At 43.1% G+C, this 27,147-nt stretch overlaps 1 protein-coding gene across 4 annotated transcripts in view; it reads right to left on the reverse strand.

Moving 5' to 3' along the window:
- The window catches only part of FOXK1 (forkhead box K1), a 72,591-nt gene that overhangs the window by 12,508 nt on the left and 32,936 nt on the right, over positions 1-27,147 (reverse strand). The window contains exons 1-7 of one of the 4 annotated variants that reach the window (XM_043494227.1): positions 26,260-26,344; positions 20,258-20,455; positions 6,833-6,989; positions 5,654-5,800; positions 3,510-3,703; positions 1,749-1,915; positions 733-1,119 (exon numbers count right to left, since the gene is read on the reverse strand). In XM_043494227.1, coding sequence (XP_043350162.1) covers positions 733-1,119; positions 1,749-1,915; positions 3,510-3,703; positions 5,654-5,800; positions 6,833-6,989; positions 20,258-20,455; positions 26,260-26,261 — 1,252 coding nt within the window. In that variant the 5' untranslated portion in view covers positions 26,262-26,344. Of the gene's footprint in view, positions 1-732; positions 1,120-1,748; positions 1,916-3,509; positions 3,704-5,653; positions 5,801-6,832; positions 6,990-20,257; positions 20,456-26,259; positions 26,345-27,147 lie in introns of those variants that run through there. The other 3 variants (XM_038419798.2, XM_038419797.2, XM_043494226.1) reach the window with 3 other exon arrangements.

The following is a 27,147-nucleotide window of genomic DNA, read 5'->3' on the forward strand; positions in this document are numbered from 1 at the left end:
TGTAGCAAAAAAATCACTCTTCTGCACAAACACCCAATGAAACTCACTGTTCTTATTGTGCTTGCACAGTAATTGTACATTTGTACAATAATATCATGCAATTATAAGAGCTGCAGAAAAAGACGTACTGCCCAAGTGAAAGCAGACAGAGAATGATCCTTTTATAGAACATTAGGTATTTTCAGGGTTTAGTTCAATAAGTCCACTGAGGCCAGAGTTGGCCAGTTTAGAAAGATATAAAGTGATCCTTATAATAACTGGCTTTTGCAGAGTCTTCTAATCACAAACACTATATGCACTTCTACAAAACTCATTTCCAGAGGCTGACACCTTTCCTCTCTTGGAATATATTTTACATATCCACAGAAAAAGGACACAGAGTCTCAATTACCATCAATGTCCCCTTGAAACAAACAGCTTCAGCCTTCTCTATGCTAGCTTTCAAAACAGAAAAGATTACCTTGGGGTGGTGAAAGTTTTGTTTTGGGATAGCAATGCCTTTTGTTAATTTTCCCAATTGATCAGAATGGGCCTCAGTCCACAAGCATATTGTAGGTGGACACCAGAACTAGAATAAATATTCACAGCCATATATTCAGCTTGGGTCACCAGTAAAATTCTAGCTAGATTTTTACTAACTAAAGGCCACACTGAGCTCAATTCTCCTGCTTACTGCTAGGCAGACCTAGTGTGAAAGCTCTTACCCGATTTAAATTGTATTTTATGACTGACCTCTTTTGTCAAGGGCTAAACACCCAGGGCGTGAAATAGGTGTGCAGAAAAACCCTACAAGTCCGGACAAATCTTCCTTTGTCAAGTAGGGAGGGAAATGAAACAGACTACCTCGATGATCACCAGCCAAATCCAACACTGTTCCTGCTGCTTCATGAGCACTGCCTCCTGGGCCCGGATTTGTCAGTATGTATCCGTTAGCAGAGCTTGAGGAGGAGGTTACAACCCTGACCATTGTAACAGTAGGTGCTTGCTGCACTACATGGATTGCATGACCAGAAGGCTGCTGAGAAGTCACTATTGGCATGTAAGCTACCGGCTTTGCCACTAAAGTGGATGGCCGGGGAGGAACAGCCATGATTACTGGCTGGGCACTGACAGGTGATCCTGAAATGGAAGAGATACGCATGTTAGAACACTCATTTACTCAGACTCATTTATTGAGACATTTCTAATAATGCATAATGCTGAGCGGTGCAGTATTTGGAAAAGAATTCAAGTTATTCAGACAACATTCAATCTTATATTTCCTAGTTTTTGAGTGGCTGGCTTTGCAATCTCAACAACATTTTGAGTGTAGTTTTTGTATGCAGTGTGTGTACACACAGTGCAGGATTTTAAATGGATTGCACAATCATGGGGTTCATACAGACCTATCACCACTCAGCAGTTTCACCTTTCCCAGAATACGAGTGGAAAAACTCCACCCCTGCTCAGTGCTTTTTAAATTGTCAGGTCACATGGAACTCTGGGTGTAGACAGCAGCCCCAAAGAGCAACCGACCTAAATGGCTGAAGAGGAGAGAGGACAGATCCAAATCCCCATTCAGATTGACTCCCTTCACTCCCTATCCCATCACCATGAAGCTGAAGCTAATAAGGAAGAAACAGTCTAAAGCTATATACCCTTTCCCAGCCTCCAGTGGCTAAGTATGGAGAGATGAGGCCTTTATTTGAAATATATAACACCTCCCCACCACAATAAACACCATCTCCTGCAAAATAGGGGCTACATACCAGGCGCACTTTGTGAATATCGATACTCTGGAACAGAGGCTAATTTGGACGCAAAATCATGTTCATGTGGAATGGGTGAGCCCTCCCTGGACAGGCACTCTGGAGTCTGTAGGCCACTAGAGTGAGGGGACAGCAGGCCGGGATGAGTAGGAGAGGCAGGGGCACTCCTGAAACACAAACCAGTGCAAACAGAGTCAAAAGAATACATGCTGGTCAACAAAGCAGTAGCAGAGAACCAAAGGCATCTCCAAAAATCAACTGCCTCAACAGAAGAGCTTCTATTCTTCCACAGCACTAAGAAACCATTCTTGTGCTGTTTCTACCATCCTACTCCCTCCAATGAAGCCAATAGCACGGCATCTTTGCAGCAATGCCACTCTTAGTAGGGAGAAATCTGAATCTAAATGCGCTACTCAAATTTTTTTTTTTTAAAATAGGTTTTAGTTGGTTGGTTTTTGTTTTTCCGATCCTGTTTTTGACAGTCCCTTTGATTAGTATGTGCTACAATTTAAACAAAACATGAAACATTTAATGAGAGAGTTTTTCTGTTCCTCTGTTAGATGGGGGATGACACCAAGGCTCCTCTCCCACTATTTCTGTCCTGAGAGAGGCAAAAACAGTGAAACTCCACTAAGTGCTGCCAATGCACAATGTACCCTGAATAAATGTATTTTTTGCTAATTTTAAGTAACAGGAATTGCAGGCTTAATTTGCAATTATAGCAGATACAAAGTTTTCATGCAAATGTGATCTTCAAGTTGTCAGTATGACAAAGGTGGGGAATTCCCAAGAGTACAAGCACCATTTAAGAGAGTCACTGTTCATAAATCTAAGGGAACAGCTGCAAGCACTGTATTTCCCCTCTGACCAGAGAAAGTAACCAGCCTTAAATGAGAACACTTTGACACTCTGGATTGAGTCATTAGAAAAATTTAAAAAAGTACAAAGAACACTGAATCCTCAAGCAATTACCGCCGCAACATTCCCAAACCCAGCTAGACAAAGTGACTGAAGTCACTCCTAGAATCCCCCTTGTCAGTACACTGGACCAGCAGCCTAGCATAAATATTTTAGCAGAGAGGATTATGGATTTCTAATTCCTGGGTCTTTTAAATTATTTCTAATACTATTCGCACTGAGTGTGATGTTTAGCTATAGAATCTCACTGAATAAATTAACTAGATATCATTGAACTGTGAGGGATCCTGACTTTATTTGCATTCATTTTAACAAAAAACATCATCTATAAAACAGAACTGTATTCTCTATGGGACTCACATTTTCATTAACATTTAAACAAACAAATAATATCCTTCTCTCCTACACACCCTATCGTGGAGGTCACCTTTTTATTATTAATTTTCCCTTAGCTTTACACACATTTAGACAAAAATTTGGTCCCTGTGAGAGCAAAGGGTAACACTGCACTAGCTAGAATCAATTAGTCCAAACAGCTAAGCTTCTCCTCCACACCCATACCATTGGCTGAGGCAATTTCATTTAGTTCCATACTAATCCCTTCTACTCCATTGCTGACAATCATGTCAAATGATGTGATGTTATCTGAAAGAGACTAGTTTAAATACCACAAGTGATTTCTCCTACGACCTAATCCACATGTGGACCCAACTCTTCAGAAATGAACGGCAGAGCTTTGCACAGTAAGCCACTTACTCCTGTGAGAATAAGTTCTGCATCACTATGAAATGACGCCAAAACAGTTAGAGATTTGGAACAAAATAAAAAGGGACCTGAACTTACCTGGAGGAAAGGGGTCCAAAAGGGGTTCGAAAACAGGACACCCCTCTCTGTCTCCGTTTTCGGAATGCCTGTTCGACTAGCTTGGCTTCTGAGGCAGGGTCGATTCGCCAAAACGAGCCCTTTCCAGGCTCCTCCTGGGAGCGTGGAACTTTGATAAAGTAACGGTTCAAGGAAAGGTTGTGCCGAATGGAGTTCTGAAGGAAGGAGAGGAATGAGTTGATTACTATGCAATGTGGAAACACCAAAGACAGACAAACTAGGCTTCACAGACCAGAAAAAGTAACATCCATCCCCTTCAGAATCTCTGCCACAAACAGTAACAAGCTACCCAGCAACCAAGACTCACAAGGGGAATGGAAGTGATAAGAAAAAAATATGGCTAAATAAGTTAGATACAGAGTTTCTATTAACTATGGAGAAAGATAGGTTTGCCTGGCACTGTACTGTTACCTGCCCCTTAGAAACAACTCCTAGAACCAGTGAGGGCAATAGCTATTCCACTGCAAGATATGGAAGTAGGGGCTTTGGAAAAGCATAAACAAGAGAGAGATGTATTGTACAACTTTTAGAACACACTTCAAAGATGGCTTTTTTGTCTTCAAGTGGAAAACTGCCAGGTTGGGTTACATCGCCTACCAGCAAATTGATCACATGTGCGAACATGAACCACTAGAGGACACCACACACCACAATAATCATAAAGCAGGCCAGTGATTTTTTTTTTTTTTAGACTGACTAGATATTGGGAGGGACACATTAGCTGTCTGGCACGGACCTAGCACCGTAGGGTGCTGTAAATATTACCCATCTATGTAAACAACAACTGATTTCCCAGGGAATAGTCCATGACTGACTAGGTTTAGCACCGCTATGTTGCAGGACAGGCACAGTGAGCCCACAACTGCATAAAATCATTTCTAATTCCTCTTCCTCCCGGCCCCCATTTGTGTGCTTCTCTAGCAGCTTTCAAAGAGCAAAAGATGTGCTTTACAAACAGAGCCTTACAACACTGCTGATAGGGAAGGAAGGGACATATAGAGACCACTTCATCCACCGCTGAAACACAGCCATCTCTGCAGTATAATGCAGCAGCTGGTTAACAATGCACAGCAACACTGTGGAGCAGGGTAAGCTGGGAAGTGAAGAATTCCATAACCAATTGGTAGTGCAGGGGAAAACTGGGCAGGCAGAATGTAATTATTATTATGATTATACTGCCAGGTGCGACCAGCCATGCTGCTCCAGCCAGCTGTAGACAGTGGAATCAACAGCTGCCCGTGATTCTCCAGTGCATCAGTGTTGTGTGCCTGGAAGCGACAACACCCAGTTCAGAGATGGGGCACTGAGAAAGGTGAGTGTGGCTGAAGCCCTGGCTACTGACACATTAAAAGCAATACTCAAGCAGCTGAATACCCAAGTCTGACATAGCATTGTCAGCTATGGACAAATTGTACAGAGAAGCTGGTGAGATTTCTCAATAGTATGCTAAATGCAGAGATGTGCAACACAAGGGGCCAGCTTATGGTTTTCAGACCCTTAGCGGTCCATGATGGTATTTATATTAGAGTGACCAAACTCTGGGAAAGGAAAGCAATAGTTGTGGAGGGAATGAGGGTTACTGTGATTAAAAGCAGGGAGAGAACAGAGTTGTAGACAGCCATGCTGAAGTGGAACAATCTCAAATGGAGACATCTGTTGAGCATCCTTTGCTAAATAACTGGACATAGTCAAGATTTTTCAGGGGTCAAGGAAAATTTGGAGAGAGATAGGTATGGGGTGAGAGCAGGGGAAATGAGACTGATGAAATGGCTGCTGGTAGCAAGGGCATGAAAGGAAATGAAAATGGGGATGACATTCACGTCAAAGAAGTCTAGAGATGCAGGCATGGTGGGTAACAAGAGTGGCAAGGATGGGCATTAGAAAACCAGAGGCCCCTGAGCCATGTGGATTGTTTCTGTAGAATAGCCTTTACAAACACTGCCCACAAACAAAAAGTTTAAGTGATGTTATTAAACTGATTATTCCCTAAATTGATTGGAACAGCTTCCCACTACCCCAGTGCCCTGATCCCTCACCAAATGCGTTTCCTTTTAGGATAAGCACTTTAATAGGAATTTCAAAATTTGTAGGTGTCAAGAACTCACCTGCCAGCCTTTGTCAGCAGTCCTGTAATATGGATAATGCTTGGTGATATGGGCATAGATCCCACTTAGTGTTAATTGCCTGTCTTGAGCTGAAGATATGGCCTGCACAATTAATTGAGCATATGAATATGGTGGTTTGGACTCATCCTAAAAGAGAGGACAACAGAGGAAGCTTAATTTCAGAATAAGGATTTTTAGGCTAGAATTTATGCACAAGCCAGATACTAGATGCCTTCTAGATATAGCAAAACTTTCTACCAAACAATATTTTCTGTCTTCTGTTGGAAAAAAACTTCCACAGGTTTGTTACATTTTTTAAATTTTCCATCCAGTTCTGCTTCTAGGCACTAGCACCAAGCATGACTTGGTCCTGCTCCACCGTCTCCAGGAGGGACCCCTCCCTTCTAGAATTTGAAGAAGAAATTCACTAGCAAGGTTTATTTTATTTCCAGTTCCTCACATTAATCCATCAGTGCATATCCACCAAGAACAGCCACCCTGGCTTAGGGGAGAATTCAGTCTTCATAGCTATCCAGTATTGTGCTCCCTTGCTAGATCCCAACTCTGGCATTACCAAGAGAGAATCTACATCTTCAGCTTGGGTATAAGGTCACTTCATCAAGACTGAATTCCTTCCTTATGACTTACTTTTTGTTTGTTATGTTTTTAAAGCTAATCCTCTCTACACTGCTCTCCTCACCTCTTGTCCCTGAACTGCAGGCCTGCGTATTCTGCCTGAGTTAAACAGCAAGCTCTTCAAGGCAGGGACCCTGTTTTTTTCCCCCCTCATTTTACAAAGTGTTATGTACATCTGTGGAGCTGTTAATTGAAGAAGAAAAATAAGACTCCTTGGTTTTAATACTTTTCAAATATATATAGCTTCTTCAGGGAACACCTGCATGGTCCATCAGAAAAGAAAGATTCCTGTAACTTGACCTTAAGTGAATGCAGAAAATAAATTCGGGCAGCTAACCTAGTGGAGATATCCATGAGCCAGTGACTGACACGGAAGGGGATGACCCAGTGACCTTCAGGGGTGCGGAGTATCCCAATGGAAATACGTAACACACAACACACATGTACAATGGATAAATTATCTTTAGACTTGTTTAACTACAGTATACTGCCAGGCCTGAAAGCCTCCCAAAGCATTGCTGGGCAGATAATGTTTCTCTGAACCTTTGGGCTGTCCCCGCCAGATGCGTCTGCCTGCTGCTCTGATGCTGCTTTCGCGGCATACTCTGCTGCCAGCTGCAGGTCCGAGGTAATGTTCTGAACAAAGCGATATCCTGAGGATCCAGCACCACGTGGACTGGCTGGGCAGGAGTTGGGAACACTGGAGAGGGTAGAGATATAGGTGAGAGAGAGAGAGAGAGAGAGAGAGAGAGAGAGAGAGAGAGAGAGAGAGACAGACATCCATCTCCAGTTATTTGTTAACAGCAACAAGCATACATACAACTCCTACCATCCAAGGATCTCTAGGCAATTGGCAAACAATTAAGAATCTGCATCTCTGATAAGTAGATAGGTAGGTACTGAACTTATTTCTCCACATGGGTTAACCCAAAACTTAGAGAGGTTGAATGACTGGTGATGAAATAAGTAAGTCCTGACTTGACTCCCAGAAGTTCTGACTTCCTGTCACCTGCTGTAGTCACTAGACAACACACAATGTCAATGCATGAAGCAGGATCACTCCTCTGTGAAGCCAGCATAGGACTCCACTGAAAACCAAATATTGTATCAGAGTTTGGTTTTCTGGAGTAAATAAGTTATACAAGTAATTAAAAGCCTTACTCTTCAGTCATAAATCTGGCCAATACCATTCTCTGTCTAAGATATAGATGTTGATTGCTCAACTTTTCTACTTAAAAAGGCTACTTATACTTTTTACAGTATCACACTTAAAACCATCATGACAGATGCATGCACTGGGTGCAGCATCACTGGGCTTCAGAGGGCTGTTCAACAACACAAAGGTTAATGTTAAGTAGCTTAAACCACAGCTACCTCTAAAGGCCACCTATCTCCTTAACCTACCAGCACGCAAACCCTACCGACAACCAATGGGAGTTGCAGATACAGGTAGAGCGCCCTTCATATCAATGTTTTTGCAGATTGGTTAGGGGAAAGAAAAATAATTAAAGAGTTCTAGGACTGCCACAAGATGGCACTTTAGGAACAGTTATGAAATAGGGAAAGCCACACCAAGACTGGTATAAAGATACAAATAAACAACGAAGGGGGGTTTAATCTGCAGCACCACTCAGACAGACACACAAGTACATACGGCAGGATGAGAATTAATTAGCAAGACTAGTGGGGGGGGGAGGTCACACATCCTTGATTTGTGGGAACAAGACTGCTTGACAGGTGAAATGGGGAGTCTGAAGAATCATTCATGTGTTGTCCCTTCTCTCCAGGGCTGAGCAGCACAGTGAAATGGACCACAGTCCAATTACAGGATTACCTACTTCTTTCCCATTAAAGTACAGTCAGGATGAACAAGAAAGAGGAACGGTATTTATATATTTACATATGGAGATAGAAGTAATTTTTTTTATTGTAACTGCATTAGAGGAGGATGGGAAAGACTCCTAGTCCCCTGCAGTGAGCTTAGGTAACGCTGTCACAAATGATTCTCTCAGCAAAATGGCCACCAGCAGCAGTAAGTTTAAGTGCCAATTATAATAAACAATTTTCAAATGCAGCTCTCAGTGTAAACTGAGAACGCTGCTTCCTAAAAATGGCCATGTTGCTAAGCTCAGCATCGGGATGGTTTATTTTAACAATGGATTACAGAAAGTTTCCTTGGGATAGGAAGAGAGAGAGAGAGAACAGGCTTACAGCATCTCAAAGTTTTCCACAGTATGAGATAACTTAAGGGTGATCTCTCCTGTCACACCCACTGTAAATCCTACACTCAACAGGAATGTTACCATTCAGAAGCTCAGGCTGAAGCTTTTAGGAGCAAGGTGTTTTTGATGAAGGACCCATGTTATGAAACTCCCGACTCCAGAGACCAGGATGAGTTCTTGTCTCATCTCTGAGTGCAATTTAAGATGCAGCTCTTTGCTCATGCCTTCCCCCAATAAAGGAGGCTACCAAATGGCCTTTGAATAGCTTCTTCCTGGAATGACCCACAGAAAGATGACTTCACTAAGGAAGACAAGAACACCACTCATTCCCAAGCAGCAGTAGTGCCTCTCTTTATTGTTGCATTTGGTGACTAGGGTTGTGGCAATATGCAGAATAGAAAGAGATTAAGGATTAAGAGCTGTGCTGATGTTGCTAACCATTTGTGATCACACCATATCAGTATGCCACAAACAAAACTATTAAAAACCAAGTCGGAGAAGAAGTGGAAAGGCCAAAGCTCCTCCAATAGATCTGTGCACTTTAAAAAGGGTGCATCTTTTCTGTGCTTTTAATAAGACGTGGTGTAATTTCAAGGCTTGTACAGAGAATGCTCATGCCGTTCAGACAGGTAACAAATTGATTCTTGAAGGTAAGCAGAGAAAACGTGGCTCCAGCTGTTCAGGCTTGGGCTTCTACCGGTTACATTTAAACTCATGACCATCTTTATAAAAGCCATCAAGAAACAAATTTGCAGCTTCCACGGCATTTGGATTCTTACAGAAATAATTTAAAAAAAAAAAAAAAAAAAAAAAAAAAAAAAAGAAGACTAGCAATACCTGGCCCCTGAATTCAGAGAGAATATCTTGTCATCTCAACATTATACTAACTGGGCTGTGCTTTCAAACCCACTTCAGAATAAAATGTTATTAACTCTAAGGAAACCTAGCCAGCCCTACTGCGGATGTCATAGGAAATTATCCAGTACTCCAAATGAAATGGGGTAACCTGGGCGGGCCATGGTGCTTGGAAACTTGTGAACAGTGACTTCCCGCAACCTGCCACTACCACGATGAGACCCTTTCCTCCAGACAAACCTGCCACTTCTCAACAGCTCCTTTAGGCCAGGGAAGGACAGTCACATTCAGAGCTGTGGATGGGAGAATCAGGAGAATGCAACTGAAGCTCAGAGCTGCTCTTTGCAGGAAGGCAAGGCCAGAGGCACTATCAGGTAAAGCAAGCTCTCTGCTTACTTTTGGGAAGTTCATGTAGTGATGATGGAGATGAAGGGGCTGAGAACCACTTTGAGAAAACAAGAAATTTACAACCGAGGAAGGAAGCGGAACTTGTGTTGCAAAGAGGGTGGGAAGGAAAGAGGGCGAGGGGGAGAGAGAAGGTTTTGGGTATGTCTATGCAGCAAAACAGCAGCAGTTGACCAGGCTCTGAGACTCTCTGCCACTGCCCCCTCCCCCTTCCCCCAGTAGACCTACCCAGCATGGGCACATGTCCTAAGGGTTAAGTCAAAATGTAGAGTTCAGTATAGTTTAAAGCAAACACAATGCAGTGACTTGTCAATTTCCCAGAGTTCCTGGAATTCTCCTCACTATCCCCCAGCAACTGGCCGGGGAAGCGTGCAATTGCTCACACCCTTTAAAAAAAAGTTCCAGAGATAAACAAAGGCTATTTTTCCAAACATATAGCTGTTCATATTATAAGACTGATGCAAAAACACCAAAGCCATGTGGTCTAGGATAATATTGTGCAGGATATAAATATTTTGTTAAGCAAATACTACAAAAGACACTGGATCTATTTTAATACTACTGTAATTTTTACTGATAAAACCATAGATAATAGAACTTGGCACACTTTAATCTGTCTCAGTTCTACATTAGGCCATTGCTACTGACGAAAATTTGGAATACAGCTCTTGGGCAGTAGAATAAATTTTGTAGCTTTCATTTCAAACCACTTCAGAAATTGATATGCGAGCTACAGACATGCATCATTCAAACACCAGTGAAATGCAGAATTTCTAAAAATTTAGGAAAGGAAGTAAATGGTATATCCAATTGAAACTGCATGGAAGATTTAAGTATATCAGTTACGTAAACCCAAGCTGAAATTTGGCCAGGATACCAGGTGTTAATGCCCCCACTTTTACACAGACCATGAGTGACCCTTTAATAACTAAGTTCTCAGGATCTCAGTTTTACATCATTATCACAGACCATACCTCCAGTAACTTAGTTTCCTTTATACCAGGTTGAGACATTGTAGAATTGTCAGACCACCACCTACTGAATCACGAACCCCACTTCCTTGCACCAGATCTTCTATTCAAGTTCAACTAGGCCCAATCTTACTTTACTTGTAAGATCAGATGAGATCACATCCTGATGTGGTGTGAGTGTAGGTCACACTAATCCCTGTAATGGCTAGAATACCTTTCAAGTGTAGGACTCATTTCAGGCTGCAGTGAGTGTAAAATCTCAAAGTCAACTTCCCTGGGATTCACTAGTAGCATTATTTAAATCAGGTCTATAGAAGCCTACACATTTAAGATTTCTAGCATCCAATAAAATAAACTTATCAGCTGTTCTAAAGAGTATGCAGGAATATGCATTTCTATATAGTTTTCATCCATGGATACTAAAGTGCTGAGCAAATTTTGTATCTGTCATATATAAATAATACATAAATGTGCTTGGCACTTTAATATCTATGGATGGAAGTCCATATCTAAATTAAGCATCACAACCCCCCCCTTAAATATTAGCCCCATTTTACAGTTAGGGAAACTTATCTTTTCCGTGCTTCAGTTTATTGGAAAGCTGGGAATCGAACACATTCCTGACTCCCAATGCCATATATTTCCCAAAAGTATGGGCAGTTTATTTAGCCATTGTCATCTAGCCAAGCGATGGCATCTTCAGAGGCATGCTGCAGTTCTTCTAGGCCACTGCTGAACCTAGGCAGCAGGCATTCATGGACAACATGCATCATCATCTGTGTTGCGCCAAAGCTGCACAAAGGGCTGTCACAAAGGCCCCAGTGATACTGGTTGGCTGCACAGAGACCTTGCCCAGTCTGGTACCTGTTCAACAGGGACCAATGACGATGGGTCAGGACAAAACCAGGCGGGCAAATTGTGGGGTCGGTGACGAGGGACTGGTTGGGGATTATAACAAATATCCATTCCTCTCGCCAGAGTGTTTCCGCCCTAATGTCCTGATATGGCGGATGAGACCTTAATGGGCAACGTGACAGCAAATGTGCAGCTGGTGGTTTAAAAAGGTCATTGTGCAGTGGCAGGCTTGAGTTGGCGCATACTTTCTCCAGTAACTTGCCAGTGGCAACCTCTCGTCTGATATGAGGAGGAGCAATATTGCTCTGAACTGGAAGCCATGGGAGTGGAGTTGGATGCAGGATACCGGAGATGACGCGCATGGTGGCATGTAACTGCGTATCCACCAGTTCGGTGAGTGACGATCTACTCCAAACTGGTGCGCAGTATTCCACCACCGAATACGAGGTGGCAAGAGCTGACATCCACAAAGTTGGAGCACAAGCACCCCATGACGAACCTGCCAGTTTGCTAAGAAGATTGTTGCACATCTAACTTTAGCTGCTGTCTTCTTCAGGTGGACATGGTAACAGCATGCGGTCTAAGGTCACACCTAGATAGACCGGTTCTACTTCATGCTTCATCTGCTGACCATTCGGATAAACATTCAGTTCTCAGGTTGCACTGGCGCGATGAAGATGGAACAAACTGGAAACTGTTTTTATGACGCTTGGCTGGAAGCGCTAAATCTTACAGTAGACAGCTAACTTTATCATGTCCCGGTTTAAGGTGGTATCAAACTCGTGAAACATCTGGGCCTGGGTATTGCAACAGGCGTCTGCGTAAATGAACTTTCATAACTCCACTGTTGGCAGGTCATTGATGTAAAGGCTGAACAGGGTTGGAGACAGCACAGAGTCCTGGGGTAACCCATTGCTCTGTCATCTCCAAGCACTCGTCTTTTCCCCCATATGGACTCTGAACTGCCTATCGTAGAGGAACAGTTCAGCAATGCCTGTGACCCAAGTTATGGGCAGTAAGAGAACAAAACAAAGGCATGCTGGTGCTTAATACCATTCCTTTCTATGAAGAAAGCTTCTGAAGCTTGAGCCCTCCAAATATTTGAGTCAGGTACTCAATGGATAAAGCACTTGTTTGTCTTCCCTGGGATCAAAGCAAAATATCATCTTGGGCTCCTAAATGACTGTTTGCTAGACTTGGCACCTGCACTGCTAAGGGAGAGGGGAAAAACTGGTTGAAATAAGGTGAACCAAACATGAACATATACACGTGTGCCGTGTTTGTGAAAGGAACCTAACAGACATTTCAGAGAATGAAATCCACAGAGCAGATACAGCAAAGACAGCAATGGAGCAATCTTCTCCCATGCTATGCTGGCAATCTGCCTTGCTCCCGTCTCTCTCTAAAAGTATGTCTACACTTAAAACACTACAGCAGCACAGCTGTGCCACTGCAGCACTTCAGCGTAGACTACCTACGTTGATAAGAGGGACTCTCCCATCGGTGTAGGTACTCCACCTCCCAGAGAGGCGGTAGCTAGGTTGATGGAAAAATTCTTCCGGCAACCTAGCGCTGTCTACACCAGAAGTTAGGTCGGTATAGCATCGTCTCTCAGGCGTGTGGACTTTTCATACCCCAAGAGACGTAGCTATACTGATGTAAGTTCCTAGTGTAGACCTGCCCTAAGTCTATGTCTACACTGCAGCTGGGCTGTGACTTGCAACTTGTGTAGACATATCCACACTAACTTTAATTTAGCTAGCTTGCAAAAAACAGCAGTGAGGACAAGATGGAGTAGGCTGCACAAGTGAGAATGTAAAGGGAGGAGGGGGAGGTGCACTGCCGAAGCCTGCACCGCCACATCCTCAACCATTTTTCAAAAGCTAGTTAGACTGAAGTTAGAGTGGGTATGTCTACACAAGCTGCGAATCACAGCCCAGTTGCAGAATAGACATAGCCTGAGAGAGGCAGGCAGTTCATAGCCATTCAGTACAAATGGAGAATTCTCATTTATGGCCAACTGCCAAGCTTTCCCTTTCTCCTTCTCCCCAAAACAGATATGGCAACTTGTTTTCTTTGGATATGCAACTTCATTTTCTGCAGTTAGAAGTCAGACACTATAATGTTCCATTCTGTGAGCCTCCATGAGAGGCACCAAACGATGTAGGAACCTTTTCACAAGAGATAAGCAAGCACTGGGTCAAAGTACAGTGCTTTGGCTTGCAAAATAACTGAGAACCAACAGTTTCCATGCTACACCAGTCAGATATAAGTGGCAAGGAATCCTCCGTTAGCTTCTCCCTCCCGAGCCTCACACAGCCCAACCCCAAAAATATAACTCAAAGAAAGGCAGGTCCTTGCATGCTGCATGTTTTAGACAATCTTCAGAAATGTAATCATAAATGGTGAGGCTGCCAAACCAAATTGGATTTTGAAGCGAGGGATGTGTCTCGGAACAGGTCTGCCTGGTTAAATATCCAAGAAAAACAAATCAAAAACAAGCCACAACCAGGGAAAGTTAAACTACCCACAAAGACTCAATCTCTTAGTATGTCCCCTGCTCCAGTGGCTTCCCTTCTAAAAGGAAGTGAGATCACTCTGCCCTTGGAATCAATGAAGTCTTTATTCCAGCGCTGATCAGGAAAGACAGAAGGAAGAGGAAGTGCCTGTGTTGCTAGTGACACCTCCACAGCTTCTTCTCTAGCACATGGCCTCCATCTGAAATAAACCATGCAAAGGAATTCCCAAGCCTGGTGAACCTTGCCAATATGATTTGTGCGTGTCTGGTTATTTGGCTTGCAGCTTGAAAACCTGCTATTTTAATCATCCCTCCTACAATTCTGGGGAATCACCAAGTCACCATGTTGAATATTCTGTTCCCACAGAATACTGAATAACCAAGATTACGCACAAAGTCCACAAAATATCCATCTCAAAGTACTTCACTGACTGCAAACTGTTAATAGTGCTGGAGCAATGGAATACTCACAGGAGATCCTGGAATAGGTATAATGACTAGAACAGGATGAATAACTGGACAATTGAACTTGATGTTACCTTAGCTTTCCCCACCACACACTTATAGGAATAAAACATTAATTTGGATTAAATCCCAAGTGAACTGAAATAGATCAACTGTAGGGCTGATCTATATTCTGTCCAAGGCAACCAGGCTCTTACTAAGCTTGAGTTGGAAGAAAGGTACATCAAGAACTTTTCATACATGTAATACAACATTGCACATAATACTACTTGCATTCCTACAGCACTTCTCATTTGAAGAACCATACACAATTTAATCTACAAAACACTTTTAGGAGGTAGCTATTACCCACATTTCACACACGGGGAAAAAAACTGAGGCGGAGAGTTTAAGTGATTTGCCCAAGGCCACAAAGCAAGTCAGTGGCTGGGCCAAGGTTAGAACTTAGTTCCTGAGTTCTACCCTCATCCTCATTCCATTACTAGAGCACGTCTCCCAACAGCACCGATCATTAACATTGCATTGTGAAAATATAACGAGACTAGAATAAAAGCATCTGTACTGCCCATAATACTTTAGTATTTTCACAGTACACTTCATAATATGTAAGTCTCTGAAGATCTAGCAATTCAATTCATTCACGTTCCCCACTTTACTAGCCACATCCAATATTATTAAAAATGAATACATTTTTAAAATCCTACCTTTCATTATTTATGCCAGGTGTAGCCAAACTTACTGATCCTCTGAGCCACAGTCAACAATCTTCAGAAGTTCGAGAGCTGGGGCAAGCCTGTCAGGGCTTGGGGCTTCAGCCCTGCAGGAGGCGCTTGCCAAGGCTCAGAGCTTTAGCCTTGGAGGGTCTCAGGGCTTCAGCCCCACAGGAGGTGCCTGCCAGGGTTCGAGGCTTCAGCCCTGAGCCCTGGCAGGTGCCTCCCACAGGGCAGAAGCCCTGAGCTCCTTCCACCAGTCTGGTAGGCGGAAAATGGAGAGGTTTGGGGGGCAGTGTTCCCTCTAATTTTTCCAACACATGTGCAGAATGAATTTTGTTATGTGAACCAATATGGAGGTAATGTGACATCACTCCATATTGGTGCACATACAAAATTCATGTGGCGGGGGTGGGGCCAAGGGGTTCAGAGTGTGGGCTCTGGGTGGGGCTGGGGGGCTGAGGGCTAGGGGTGCAGGCTGCCCCAGGGCTATGACAGGGAGAGAGGACTCCCCCCAGCAGCACCTGGGCTGGGGGGGGGGGGGGGGGATGAGGCGTTTCTCCCCGTCACGGGGAAGCTCTGGGGCTGGGGCCGCAGGATAGGTGCCTCTTCCCCATCCATGGCCGGTTCAGGCCTTGGCTGGGGCCAAGGGAGGGGCGCCTCTCCCCATAGCAACAAGTCCGAGGCTGGGGGAGAGGCATCTCTCCCCGCTGCAGCCCTGAGCGCCTGCGTGGCACTTAATAGGCTGCTGTGTGGGCATGCAGCTTAGAAGAAACTTAGAGTGGGGGGGCTCCAGGAGCTGCACTTTAACTGTAGAAGAGCCACATGCAGCTCATGAGCCACTGTTTGGCCACCCGACTTATGCCATTAACTCACTCAATTTGAACTATGAGAATAGACTAGTCGGTTTTCCTTCCTGCTGACAGTCATCTTACCGTTACATTTTTGGGTCCTCAGGCAATAACACAGCATATCCTTGTCTACACACAAACTTGCCACACCGTATGGACACTCATATTCTGGTATAAAGCGTGGCTTTTTTTGGTTTATCTTAACATGATTGGGACCAGGTTTAACTTAAATAAGCCGCTCTTCTATCAAAATAAGTGTCCATACAGGGTTTTTCACTAGTTTAACAAATACTGGTTTAAATTCACAGGTTAAATTAGGTTATTCCCATGTAGACAAGACCTAATTCTCAAACTGTGGTCCACAGAGAACTTTCAGCTCTGCAGAGCAGCCTTTCTAACTGTGGTGAGACACTTCTTAAACCCACAGGCTAGGATATTTGCTGCTCACTATAGCCCAGTCGCCTAGGGTCTCCAGTCTTTTCAACCAAATGAACTGAAAAATTCATGCTACTTTGCATCCAGCAGTAGTGCTTCAAATTCTTCATTTCAGGTGATTTGGGGTGTAAAGGTTACAAACTTTGTCACAGTTGAAACAAAAACAGCAGCTACAAGGGGGAAGACTTGCAATTGGAAGGTCAGGTGTCCATAATAAAGTCAGTTTTTAAGAAAGCGGACTACATAGTAAGAGAGTTTGAAAAATTTCAAGACGATACTTAGAACTAAATAAAAAAAACAGTAAGTATTTTCCCTAAATTTCATGACCATTTTTACTGATTAGATTTTGTATACACTTTTTCTTTTTTTAAAACAGTGTCCCTTTCAGCAACTGAAGTAAGTGAGTACAAGAAAGGACGCCAGAGGCCATTGTTACTCCTACACTGATTCACTGTTGACCCTGAAGCACTAACAGAACTACCCCCATTTTCAGAAATGTTGACAAAATTCCAAGTTTCAAAAAACAGAGTTAAGTTACTACTGGGTTATTAGTAACAAAGCCAGATTAAAATAAACGATTTAAACCATTTTAAATTGTGACTCGAAGTGATGCTAAGTAGGTGCTTGGGAAATAACTCCACACCAGACCTCAGCTCTAAGACTTGTCTACACTACTAAGACAATCCAGTCTGAAGATCCGGTTATACGACCCTGAAAGTGTGTTCATGGTGGATGAGAGTAATCTATGACATAACCAGGTCTTCTAATTCAGTCGGATTTTGCAGTACACTCAAGGAATTCAAGGGTTACAATAAGGTGTGTGGTATTACAAGATGAAGTCTGTAATGGAGCACCAGAGCTTGAAAGCCCTGCATCAAAGGTAGTCCCATAACTCCTGAGTTTATTGTGACAGTTAGGTGTATTTCACAGACTGAATTTAGCCAAAAAGCACATGGTCTCATCCACAGAGACGTTATTCAGTGTCCTGAATCAACAGAAAAGGATTTTTTCTGCCTGACTCTGAGTGCCATGCTCTTATGGATAGGCTGTTTTATCAGCTTCCTATTGACAGAGACCTATCTGGGTTTATTTTCCATCTTGGCACCAGCAAGGCAGAGCACAGCAGTGATTTTTAAAGGAATTCTGAACTCAAACAGGAGGAAATAGCACCAGGGTCTGTCTCTCAGCCTCTCACGGAATCTGCTGCCAGCAATACATTTTCCCTTGAAGCCATACAACTTCAAAACAGGATTCAATCACATTAGAGATGGTAGCTCCTGGAGACAAAGTACCCCTGACTAAGCAAAGAGTGGAATCATTTCCTCCTAGGAGCGAAAAGGAGGTCTCACGCTGCAGAGCTGCTGAGATTGGCAGATTTGATTTTGTTTAAACAACACTCATTCCCTCTCTAGGTGGTGCACTTCTTGGAGAGAAAATAAATAGGCTGGAAAAAAAATCAGAGGCCTGCAACAGAGGCCTGCAACGGAGAACCTGCAGAGAAGCAAGCTAAAATATAAACAGAAAGGCAGCGAGAGACAGCGATGGGGTCAGGAGGGCAGGGCGGGGATTGTTTGTTTTGAGCAGTGCCTGTGTGTTTATTCCTACAGGTACAGTACCACAAACCCACACAGAAAGTAGGGGAAGAATGGAGGGGGAGGGGCCACTTTCCAAAAAGGAAACAAACCCGACCTAGGATCTACAAACTACAACCATTTTCCATCGACCAATCAGAAAAGGGCAAGCCAAACTCACACCAAATTTGGAAAGTTAATACTGGAAAGGGAGGAGGGAGGGAGGGGAGCTGAGCTAATGAAAACCGCCTCCCAACACAGGGAGCGAATAAACAGCGTGGGATGGGAGGTGGGCTCAAGTTCTGAGTTCTCTCCAGGCCTCAAAAATACATTCTTCGAAAGGGGACAAAGGCGTTGCTGCAGCTAACAACCCACCACAGGGAGACAGAGGCCTGGGAGAAGGCCACACAGATTCGCATTCTGGAGATCCAGTTTATCTGCTCAGCGAAGAACATTCACTCTCTCAAGGAAAAAAAAAACAAAACCACAGATCTCATTCACTTCCTGAAACACAAAAGACAGGATATGAGGGTGGAGAGAAGGAGGGGGCAAGGACTGAACAGGGATGTTTACAAACATGTCAGCTCCTCCCCAACAAGAGGAGCACAAAACGAAAGGCATTTGGGCAAGCAAAACCTCAGAAGTGTTTTGAGGTTTTTGAAGACTCTGCTGCATTTGCTTCTGCTCAGGCAAACAGATGCAAGCATCAATCATCTTTGGTGAATCATCTCTGCTAGGGGCCAAGCAAATTTTCTTTGGTGAATCATCTCTGCTAGGGGCCAAGCAAATTTTCAATCTACTATTTTCAATCTCTCTCCCTATGCCAAAATAAATAAATAAATAAAAATAATAAAAAAAATCTAGTGGAGTCATGTATCAGTTGCAGACATATGCCAGAGTCAAAGGTGTACCCTCTGTTAAGAACGTAAGCCACACTGCGCTGCCTGACACACAAAATGACAACGGAAAACTAAGTACCATATGTTGGCAACAAAACTACCCTCCTCCAACTCCCTGCTGAAACTAGCTTCATTTAAAAGAGGCTGAATATAAACTAAAAATGCTGCCTGAACAGAGGATTCAAATCACACCCTCCACCAGCCCCCTCCTTCTTGAGTATTTATACTAAATAGCAATGCAACTTAGCAAAGAGGAAAAAGCTTACCCAAACAAGTGATATGCTTCCAATCCCAGGCAAAGCCAAAACACTGCCTTCATGACATCCAAGTCATTCAAGTTTTAATATACTAACTGAATTAGCACTAACAAGTAGGAGATCTATTGTGCATTACCACATTTTACAAATCGGTGGATAAGAAAAAAGAAGCCAAGGCCATTACATCAAACATACTTTGGTTGTTTTGACAACTATAGTATCTTCTATTGTAACCGTAAATGTACTGTACTATACTTTGGGCAAGTAAAGAAGCTTAGCATTACGAGATCTCACTTTGGCTCTTCACTATCAACTCTTGGCTGAGAAGCAAGAAAATAATTACTTGATTTTCTCATTAGCAAAGCTTCTGAACCTTTATTAATAATCTACATAATAGAAAATACACATTTATTAACTCTCAAATCTCTGAAGTTTATCAGTGGGCCAAGTGTCTGACCAATATCGTTCCCTACCCTTACTGACCAGCTACCTTTACCCTAGCTTGAGGGAACACATTGGCTCCAGTTTAAAAAAAAAATCTAAAAATATAACTCATGGAAATGGAAAGAAAATATATAACAAATAATGCAACATAGCAGGCAAACACATTTATGCACATCTAGGGAGCACTTAATGGAACAGATCATCCGTAGACCATCAAAGAGGTATCACTCTATGTCCTTTTCTCATTCTTTAATTTTAGTTCTACGCATTTATTATACTAATGATTTGAAATCTTAAATCTCGATCCCTCATCCCCAGGACTTTTCAATTAATCTTTAAATGGCTTCCATGATCTGGAATATCACACAGTCAAGTTATTTGTAATGGGGCATTTCATTGTATTGGGTAACCAATGCTAGGTTGGTGCTTGGAGAATGTGGATGGAATCTCTGGCAATGACAGGGAGGGAGACCAGAACCTTCTCTGCATTCCATATCACAGGCACCTTACCTGATAGTGCCAGTGGGGGAGGGCAGGGGGCTGACCAAGCTCCGGAGATCCGGCTCCGGAATGTGTATCTTCAGAGGTGATATCTGAGGATAAAGCGGCCGAAGGGGAGGTGATGAAGCTTCCTCCTTCACTTCCTCTTTATGGTATAAAGATGTGAATTGGATCTTTATGACTGTGCTAGGGAATCGGAAAGTACACCTGCAAAAGGGAGGGGAGAGAGAGAGAGAGAGAAGGGGGGAGGAAATCAATGTACTGAGCATAAACCAACTGGATGGAACATGCAAGTCCATGCAGAGAGGTACTCATTAAGCCGTGTAGCACTAATGAATTAATACGGTAAGAGTTTAGACCTCTCTACAGCACTTTTCCTCCCAGAATCCTAAACCACACTTAACATTCATGAAGCCTACAGCACCCTGTGAGGATAAGTAGTATTATGCCCATTTTATACATACATTAACTGAGGTTTTGAAAAGTTAAGTGACTTTGCCTTAGGCCAAGCAGAGAATCAATAAGAACGGCCATACTAGGTCAGACCAAAGGTCCACCTGGCCCAGCATCCTGTCTTCTGACAGTGGCCAATGCCTGGTGCCCCAGAGAGAATGAACAGAGCAGGTAATCATCAAGTGATCCACCTCCTGTCACCCATTCCCAGTTTCTGGCAAACAGAGGCTAGGGACACCATCCCTGCCCATCCTGGCTAATAGCCATTGATGGACCGATCCTCCATATTATCATCTAGTTCTTTTTTGAACCCTGTTATAGTCTTGGCCTTCACAACATCCTCTGGCAAAGGTTCCACAGGTTGAATGTGTATTGTGTGAAGAAATGCCTTTTTAAAAAAAAAAAAAAAAATCTGCTGCCTACTAATTACACTTGGTGGCCCCTAGTTGTTGTGTTACAGGAAGTAGTAAATAACTCCTTATTTATTTTGTTGGGTGTAGTTTCTTAGAACAACAATTTTCATCAGATTACCAATAGGGATGTAAAACATTAACCAGTAAGCATGAGTCTTACTGGTTAACCTGCCTTAACCATTAAGCCCCAGCCTCGGCCAGCCCTGCGCCGCCCAGCCTCGCCTGGATTGGCCCCAGCCACTTAATCAGTTAACTGTTTAAAAAAATATTTAATAATTTAAACTGTTAACTTTTTAAATGGTATTTACATTCCTAGTTACCAAAAATACCTAATCACAATCAATACAAAGTAGAAGAGTCATAAGGACCAAAGACTGAGCAACAAGCATTTAAAGCCTTTACAGTGTAATCTGGACAACTGTTACACGCAGCGTGAAAATAATACAAAGTCAGTAACATCTCTCTGTTCATACCACAACACGTTAGGCAAAATTTACCCAATAAACCGCATGAGGCAGTGTTAATGGGTTATCACTGATCAAACTGGTTTCTGATCAGTAACAGAAGAGCTTATTTAGTGACAAATACTAACCCATACAGTCCAAAGGGAAGTGACTAAGGCAGCCAGAACAGCACTCAGAAAGCCACCAAGACCTTGGTAGCGTTTTCATTTTATCTAGCACACATTGTCACAAACCTCAGTACAGCCCTAGAGAAGCATTGGGAAATTGTGTGGGAAGTAAACTTGCTGGCATCTTCCATGTTTAAATGGAACTTTTTAATTTAGTGTTTTCAGGATATATCAGGCTGTAAAAGTTAGTGTGATGCACATTTCACCTTACCGCACTTCTAATTAGGCAATAATGTATAATCAATATGAACAGTCCATGGAGCACTACATGACCATTTTTGCTTGTACCAGCATCAGAGAGGCAGGAGAGAAAGACAGGGTAGCAGGCTTCAGAGTGGAAAAAGTCAGTAGAATATAAATTATGCGGAGGTCTTGTTTACAGTGAGAAAATGAGAGAATCTCTCATCATTTCTCTACCACCGGTTTGGTGCAGCTTCACATGTGCTAGCAATGCCACCAACACGAGAATAGATTGGGCACCAGCATTGTAACTTTGGTGTTATTAAACCCTGCAGAATTAGAGGATATGGTGGTAGAACACTTGTGAGTGATTTACACTAGTGTTTCTACTATTACTAGTGCTGATGGCAGGAGAACAATTTGCTACTAGAAACTTGAGAAATCTTCCATCTTGTGTCTTAATGAAGACACAGCTCACTTCTCCCCAGGGTGCTTTTAAGGAATCAGCAATGAGTAGTTCAGAGTTAGCTTTCAGGGATGTGAAGCTCCTGCTCCTCCACATTTCATCTCCCAAGTGAGTTTGATCAGTATTCAGGAGCTTGGAAGCACAATGGCTCTGCTGAATATGGCAGGAGCTTGTGTTGTATCGAATTCACTTCAGAGGCCCTGCCACCTGCACTCAACAATGCATTAAATAGAAAATTAGCACCTGCAATACAACCCAGCCATGTTTATTTAACCTTTCAAGACATGCTCCCCTGCAGTTTTGCTGAGAGAGAGACCAATTTGACACAACAGACTTAGTCCCAGACACCTTGCAGGGGTGTACAAGACAAAACCCAGCATGACTAACCCACAACAGGCTTTTGACAGAACATTCAGGGTTAAGCTTTTGTACACGCCAGGGGTTTCCTCAAAGAAAGCAAAATATCAAACTGCAATGGGCATCACAGACTAAGGTTTTAAACTAGTAAATGCAATGTTCAGACATTTTTAAAACTCCTTAATGGGGACAGACTGATCTTTATTTCAGTGTTATGGAATTATCTAGGATAATACCAGATGCCCAGTCTGTCCCCTCATTTGTGTCAAGACTGAAGAAATATATGGTTACCAAAGCTTTTAGTGGTTCCAAGCTGTTGCTGATCTTAATAGGTTTAATTGTACATGGCCCGATGACATTATTGTGCAGGAAAGGTATATATGAACAGCAGGGGTATATGCTAGACCTTCTGCTTCAGCCTCATATCCCAATGGGCATCTGTGTGCTAGCACAACTTAATCCACTCCATTGTCTCACCTCATTTCTGCGGGAATGGTCCTTAGAAAAAAATAACTTCACTCACTCCGCTCAGCTTCTCCACTATTCAACACTGCTACTCTATCGGCAGTGTGTGTATTTTAGCCACTCTTAGCTCCTTAAGAGGGACCCCGTGCCCTTCTTGTTTCCTTTTTACCATACTCCTTTGATTTGCCTTATATTTTTTAGGCTTTCTAGATAACTCTGCTTCGATTGCTGTTGTATTTAAATGCTGCAGCTCCCCATTACAAATAAATACGAGTTACAGAGTATGAACTATCCCACTATAAAGGTATGTTTAGATGAAGACCATTTAACATTGCTTTGGCTGTGAAGCCCTACCTGCAGCAAGCTGATTCAGTCACGTGTCTTAGCCACACCCTCAAACTGGAAGGGAGGGGTGGAAACAGGAGGGCTGGGCCTACAGCATGAGTTAAAGATCAATCCATTTGCTGCTGTGATGATTTCATGTTAAGAACTACAGGCTTCCCTCTCCACTGGAGCAGGACCCTGAGAACTACAACCAGTTTCAGCATAGTCTCCCTAGCTAGCATGGAGATGGATATTTTGTCAGAAAACTGTTACCAAAAAATCAGATAAGGTAGGTTTGCTTAATGCACTTCGACTTTTCTTATATCTTTCCACAGCTGCACCTCCACCTAGGGTGACCAGATGTCCCGATTTTATAGGGACAGTCCCGATTTTTGGGTCTCTCTTATACAGGCTCTATTACCTCCCACCCCATCCTAATTTTTCACACTTGCTGTCTGGTCACCCTATCTCCACCAGTAGTAGAAATGGCAGGAACTTGCTAGCCAATATATGGTAATTAAATTGTGTCAAGCCCTATCCTCTAAATCTGATTAAAAAGCTGGTAGCTAGTTTATGCTACAGAATACCATTACAGCTGCATCTGGCTATACACCTAAACATGGTTACAATTTTTTTCTAATGTAGCCAGGGCCTAAGGAATCAATGCCACCAGGAAGCATGAACCCCAGATTCCCATCAACCTCCACTGAGTTTGAGGTGAGTATCCTATAGTAGGATCAGGCCCTGAAGGAGAACATTGTGCCTAGAAGTGCTGTTAAGGTTTGGTTCTGTTTGAGACTGCTAATATTGGCTAGTCTACCTGTATTACTGATTATTCACACTGTTTGCATACTGTTGTGAAGCACTAGCTCAAACATTTACTAATTATTATGGACCTGTGCTGGTGAGAAACCAGCTGGACAGCAAGCCTGTCAAATGTATGGGGGTCTTCTTAAGTTTTCACCAGCAAAAGCTCTGTGTTTCCAATTATGTTGAGACTGAGTGCAGCTTTCCCCTGCCCCAACTAAACTTTTCCAATGTTCTCTTAGTTACTTTTCTTCCCGGTCCCTGACACCAAAAAAGTCCACCCTAAATCTACACTGAAGTTTAGGATATGACATGGATTTATTTGAGAAGACAGCAGAGAATGAGAGGGGGTGTGTACACCAATGTGGTGCCTGGGTTTAAGCTTTCGCAAAGGAAGAGATAGGAGGGAAGAACACTCAACACTAAATCATGTTTCTATGTTTATTTCTTTAAAAAAAAAACCCACCAAAAATAAATCTGTTAAAAAGCTTCAAATAAGTTACAGTATTTGATTCATACTGCACATCTCTTCAAGGACTCCTACCAGCCAATATTCTCTAATGTTTCCATCAAAAGAGACCACTTTGTGAAAGCACAGATTAGACATAATATAACAGTGACCTCCTTTAGATGCCTTTGGAATTCCCAGTTGATATGATTGCAGACCACATTAGTGCTCTGTAAAGCACTAAATTTTACTCGACACTTGCCACTGGAGGTAGTTATGTCCAGTAATAACTGGCCATATAACTATCTGCCAGTTAGTGGAAGACTGTTGCAACACACACCATAATTTACACCTTAATTTCCTGCAGGAGAGCGGTTCGTACACCTTGCAATGACCAACAGTTCTTGTGTGTTTTTAGTTTTGTTTTTTTTAAACAGCTAGTTCTCTCCATCTCACTGCACCTCCAAAAAGTGCATAAAAGCAAGTTGAAGAAAACTGCCTGCTCACTGCCTGCATAAATTTCAGAGTGGTTGCTATGCCCCTGCTGCACAAAGCAACAGATAGGCTACAATGGTTGCATCCTGGAGATGGCTGCTGCCCCTGATTGCAGAGGTGTGGGTGCTGCTGGTATCACCACTGTGACAGACCCAGACCAGTGGGGTACAGGAGTCTGGTAGAACGCAAATACACTGGCCAGTGGATGAACAGTTTTCTGTTCCCTGAGTGACCAGAGCAGGGGCTGCAGTAGAACCATCAAGAACCTGCTAGAACCAATTAAGACAGGCAAGCTAATTAAGACACCTGGAGCCATTTAAGAACATACTAGAATCAATTATGGCAGGCAGACTAATCAGGACACCTGGTTTAAAAAGGACCTCCCATCAGTCAGGGGAGGGTGTGCAAGGAGCAGCAAGTGAGAAGGCGTGCTGCTGGAGGAGTACAAGCATGATCAGGCTTCAGGAGGAAGATCCTGGGGTGAGGATAAAGAAGAAGGAGTTGGGAGGAGGCCATGGGGAAGTAGCCCAGGGAGCTGTAGCTGTCACGCAGCTGTTACAAGAGACACTGTATACAGCTGCAATCCACAGGGCCCTGGGCTGGAACCCAGAGTAGAGGGTGGGCCCAGGTTCCCCGCATCCCCCTCAACTCCCTATTTGAGACAAGAGGCGGTGACCTGGACTGTGGGTCCCACCAGAGGGGAAGGTCCCTGGCCTATCCCCCGACCCACTAGGTGGGTCAGCAGAGACTGCGGGGATTGTTCTCCTCCCTTTTCCCATGCCGGGCAGTGATGACGTTAGCTGAGTGAACGGCAGGTTTGACCACTAGCAAAAGTGGCCAAACTGAGGGCCCCTCCCGCCCCCCAAAGCAGACTGTAGGGGAAATTGTTTGAAAGTAAAGAAACCACAATGAAAGGTCTTTACCACTACATGATTCTATATAGAACTGATACACATTAGACAAAACACTTACATAGGCTAGAAAGGATATTACAGCCTTGGTTTCTTTCTTAAAGCACATTGTGTGGCATTCAAGACCCAACAGCTCCTGTTAAGCTCTGATGCGTAATAGAAAAGGGAAGATACATTAGAGATTAAAATGGCCAGGAAATAACATTTGAAAGTAAAGATTAATAGAACTATTAATAATTCAAGTTAACCACCACAAAAAGCAAGATGACAAAATGAAGAAGACACTGACTGTGAAGGACTCTAGATTTAAAAAAAAGCATTACGGTTTGTCAGATAGTAGGCACTGAAGGAAAAATTCAAAACAGGAACAAAAATTTAAGGTAAACCGTAGGTAGGTCTAGTATACATTACTCGTCACCAGCAAGTCAGGACCACCTGCGCTTATCCTCCTTATTTTGTCATAGCATGTGATCCCATTGTACTCAGAAGGTTCAGAAACTGCAGGGATGGCTCCTGCCTTCTCTGGTGTCCCTCTCTCCAGCAGCATGGCTTCTGCAGGAGCTCCACTGCTATTGTCTACATCCACCTGTTAGTTTACACAGTAACAGCATCTGCATTTCAGAGTGGCACTATAATGGGGTTGGGGAAAAACTGTATTTTATGCAATGCTTCATTATAAATATACTTTGGAGAATGGGATCTCAAAAAAAATAGTAATAATGACATTTCTAGGGCTCACTTAGAATAGCAGGTAAGGGAATGAAGATCATGCCTGCCTTTTTAAATAGTGAGAATTTTAGTGCTTGCAAATAGTGCTGTGCTGATAGCCCTGAAGACTGAAATCTTCCCTTTATTCAAGGAAAATGACCAATTCAGGCAGCAACCATTCAGTCTTCCTCTAACCACCCCACCAATGAGATTTAGCTCTGAGTTGAAGGACAACCTCTTA

This window comes from Dermochelys coriacea, chromosome 10 (assembly GCF_009764565.3).
Source record: "Dermochelys coriacea isolate rDerCor1 chromosome 10, rDerCor1.pri.v4, whole genome shotgun sequence".
NCBI lineage: Eukaryota > Metazoa > Chordata > Testudines > Dermochelyidae > Dermochelys > Dermochelys coriacea.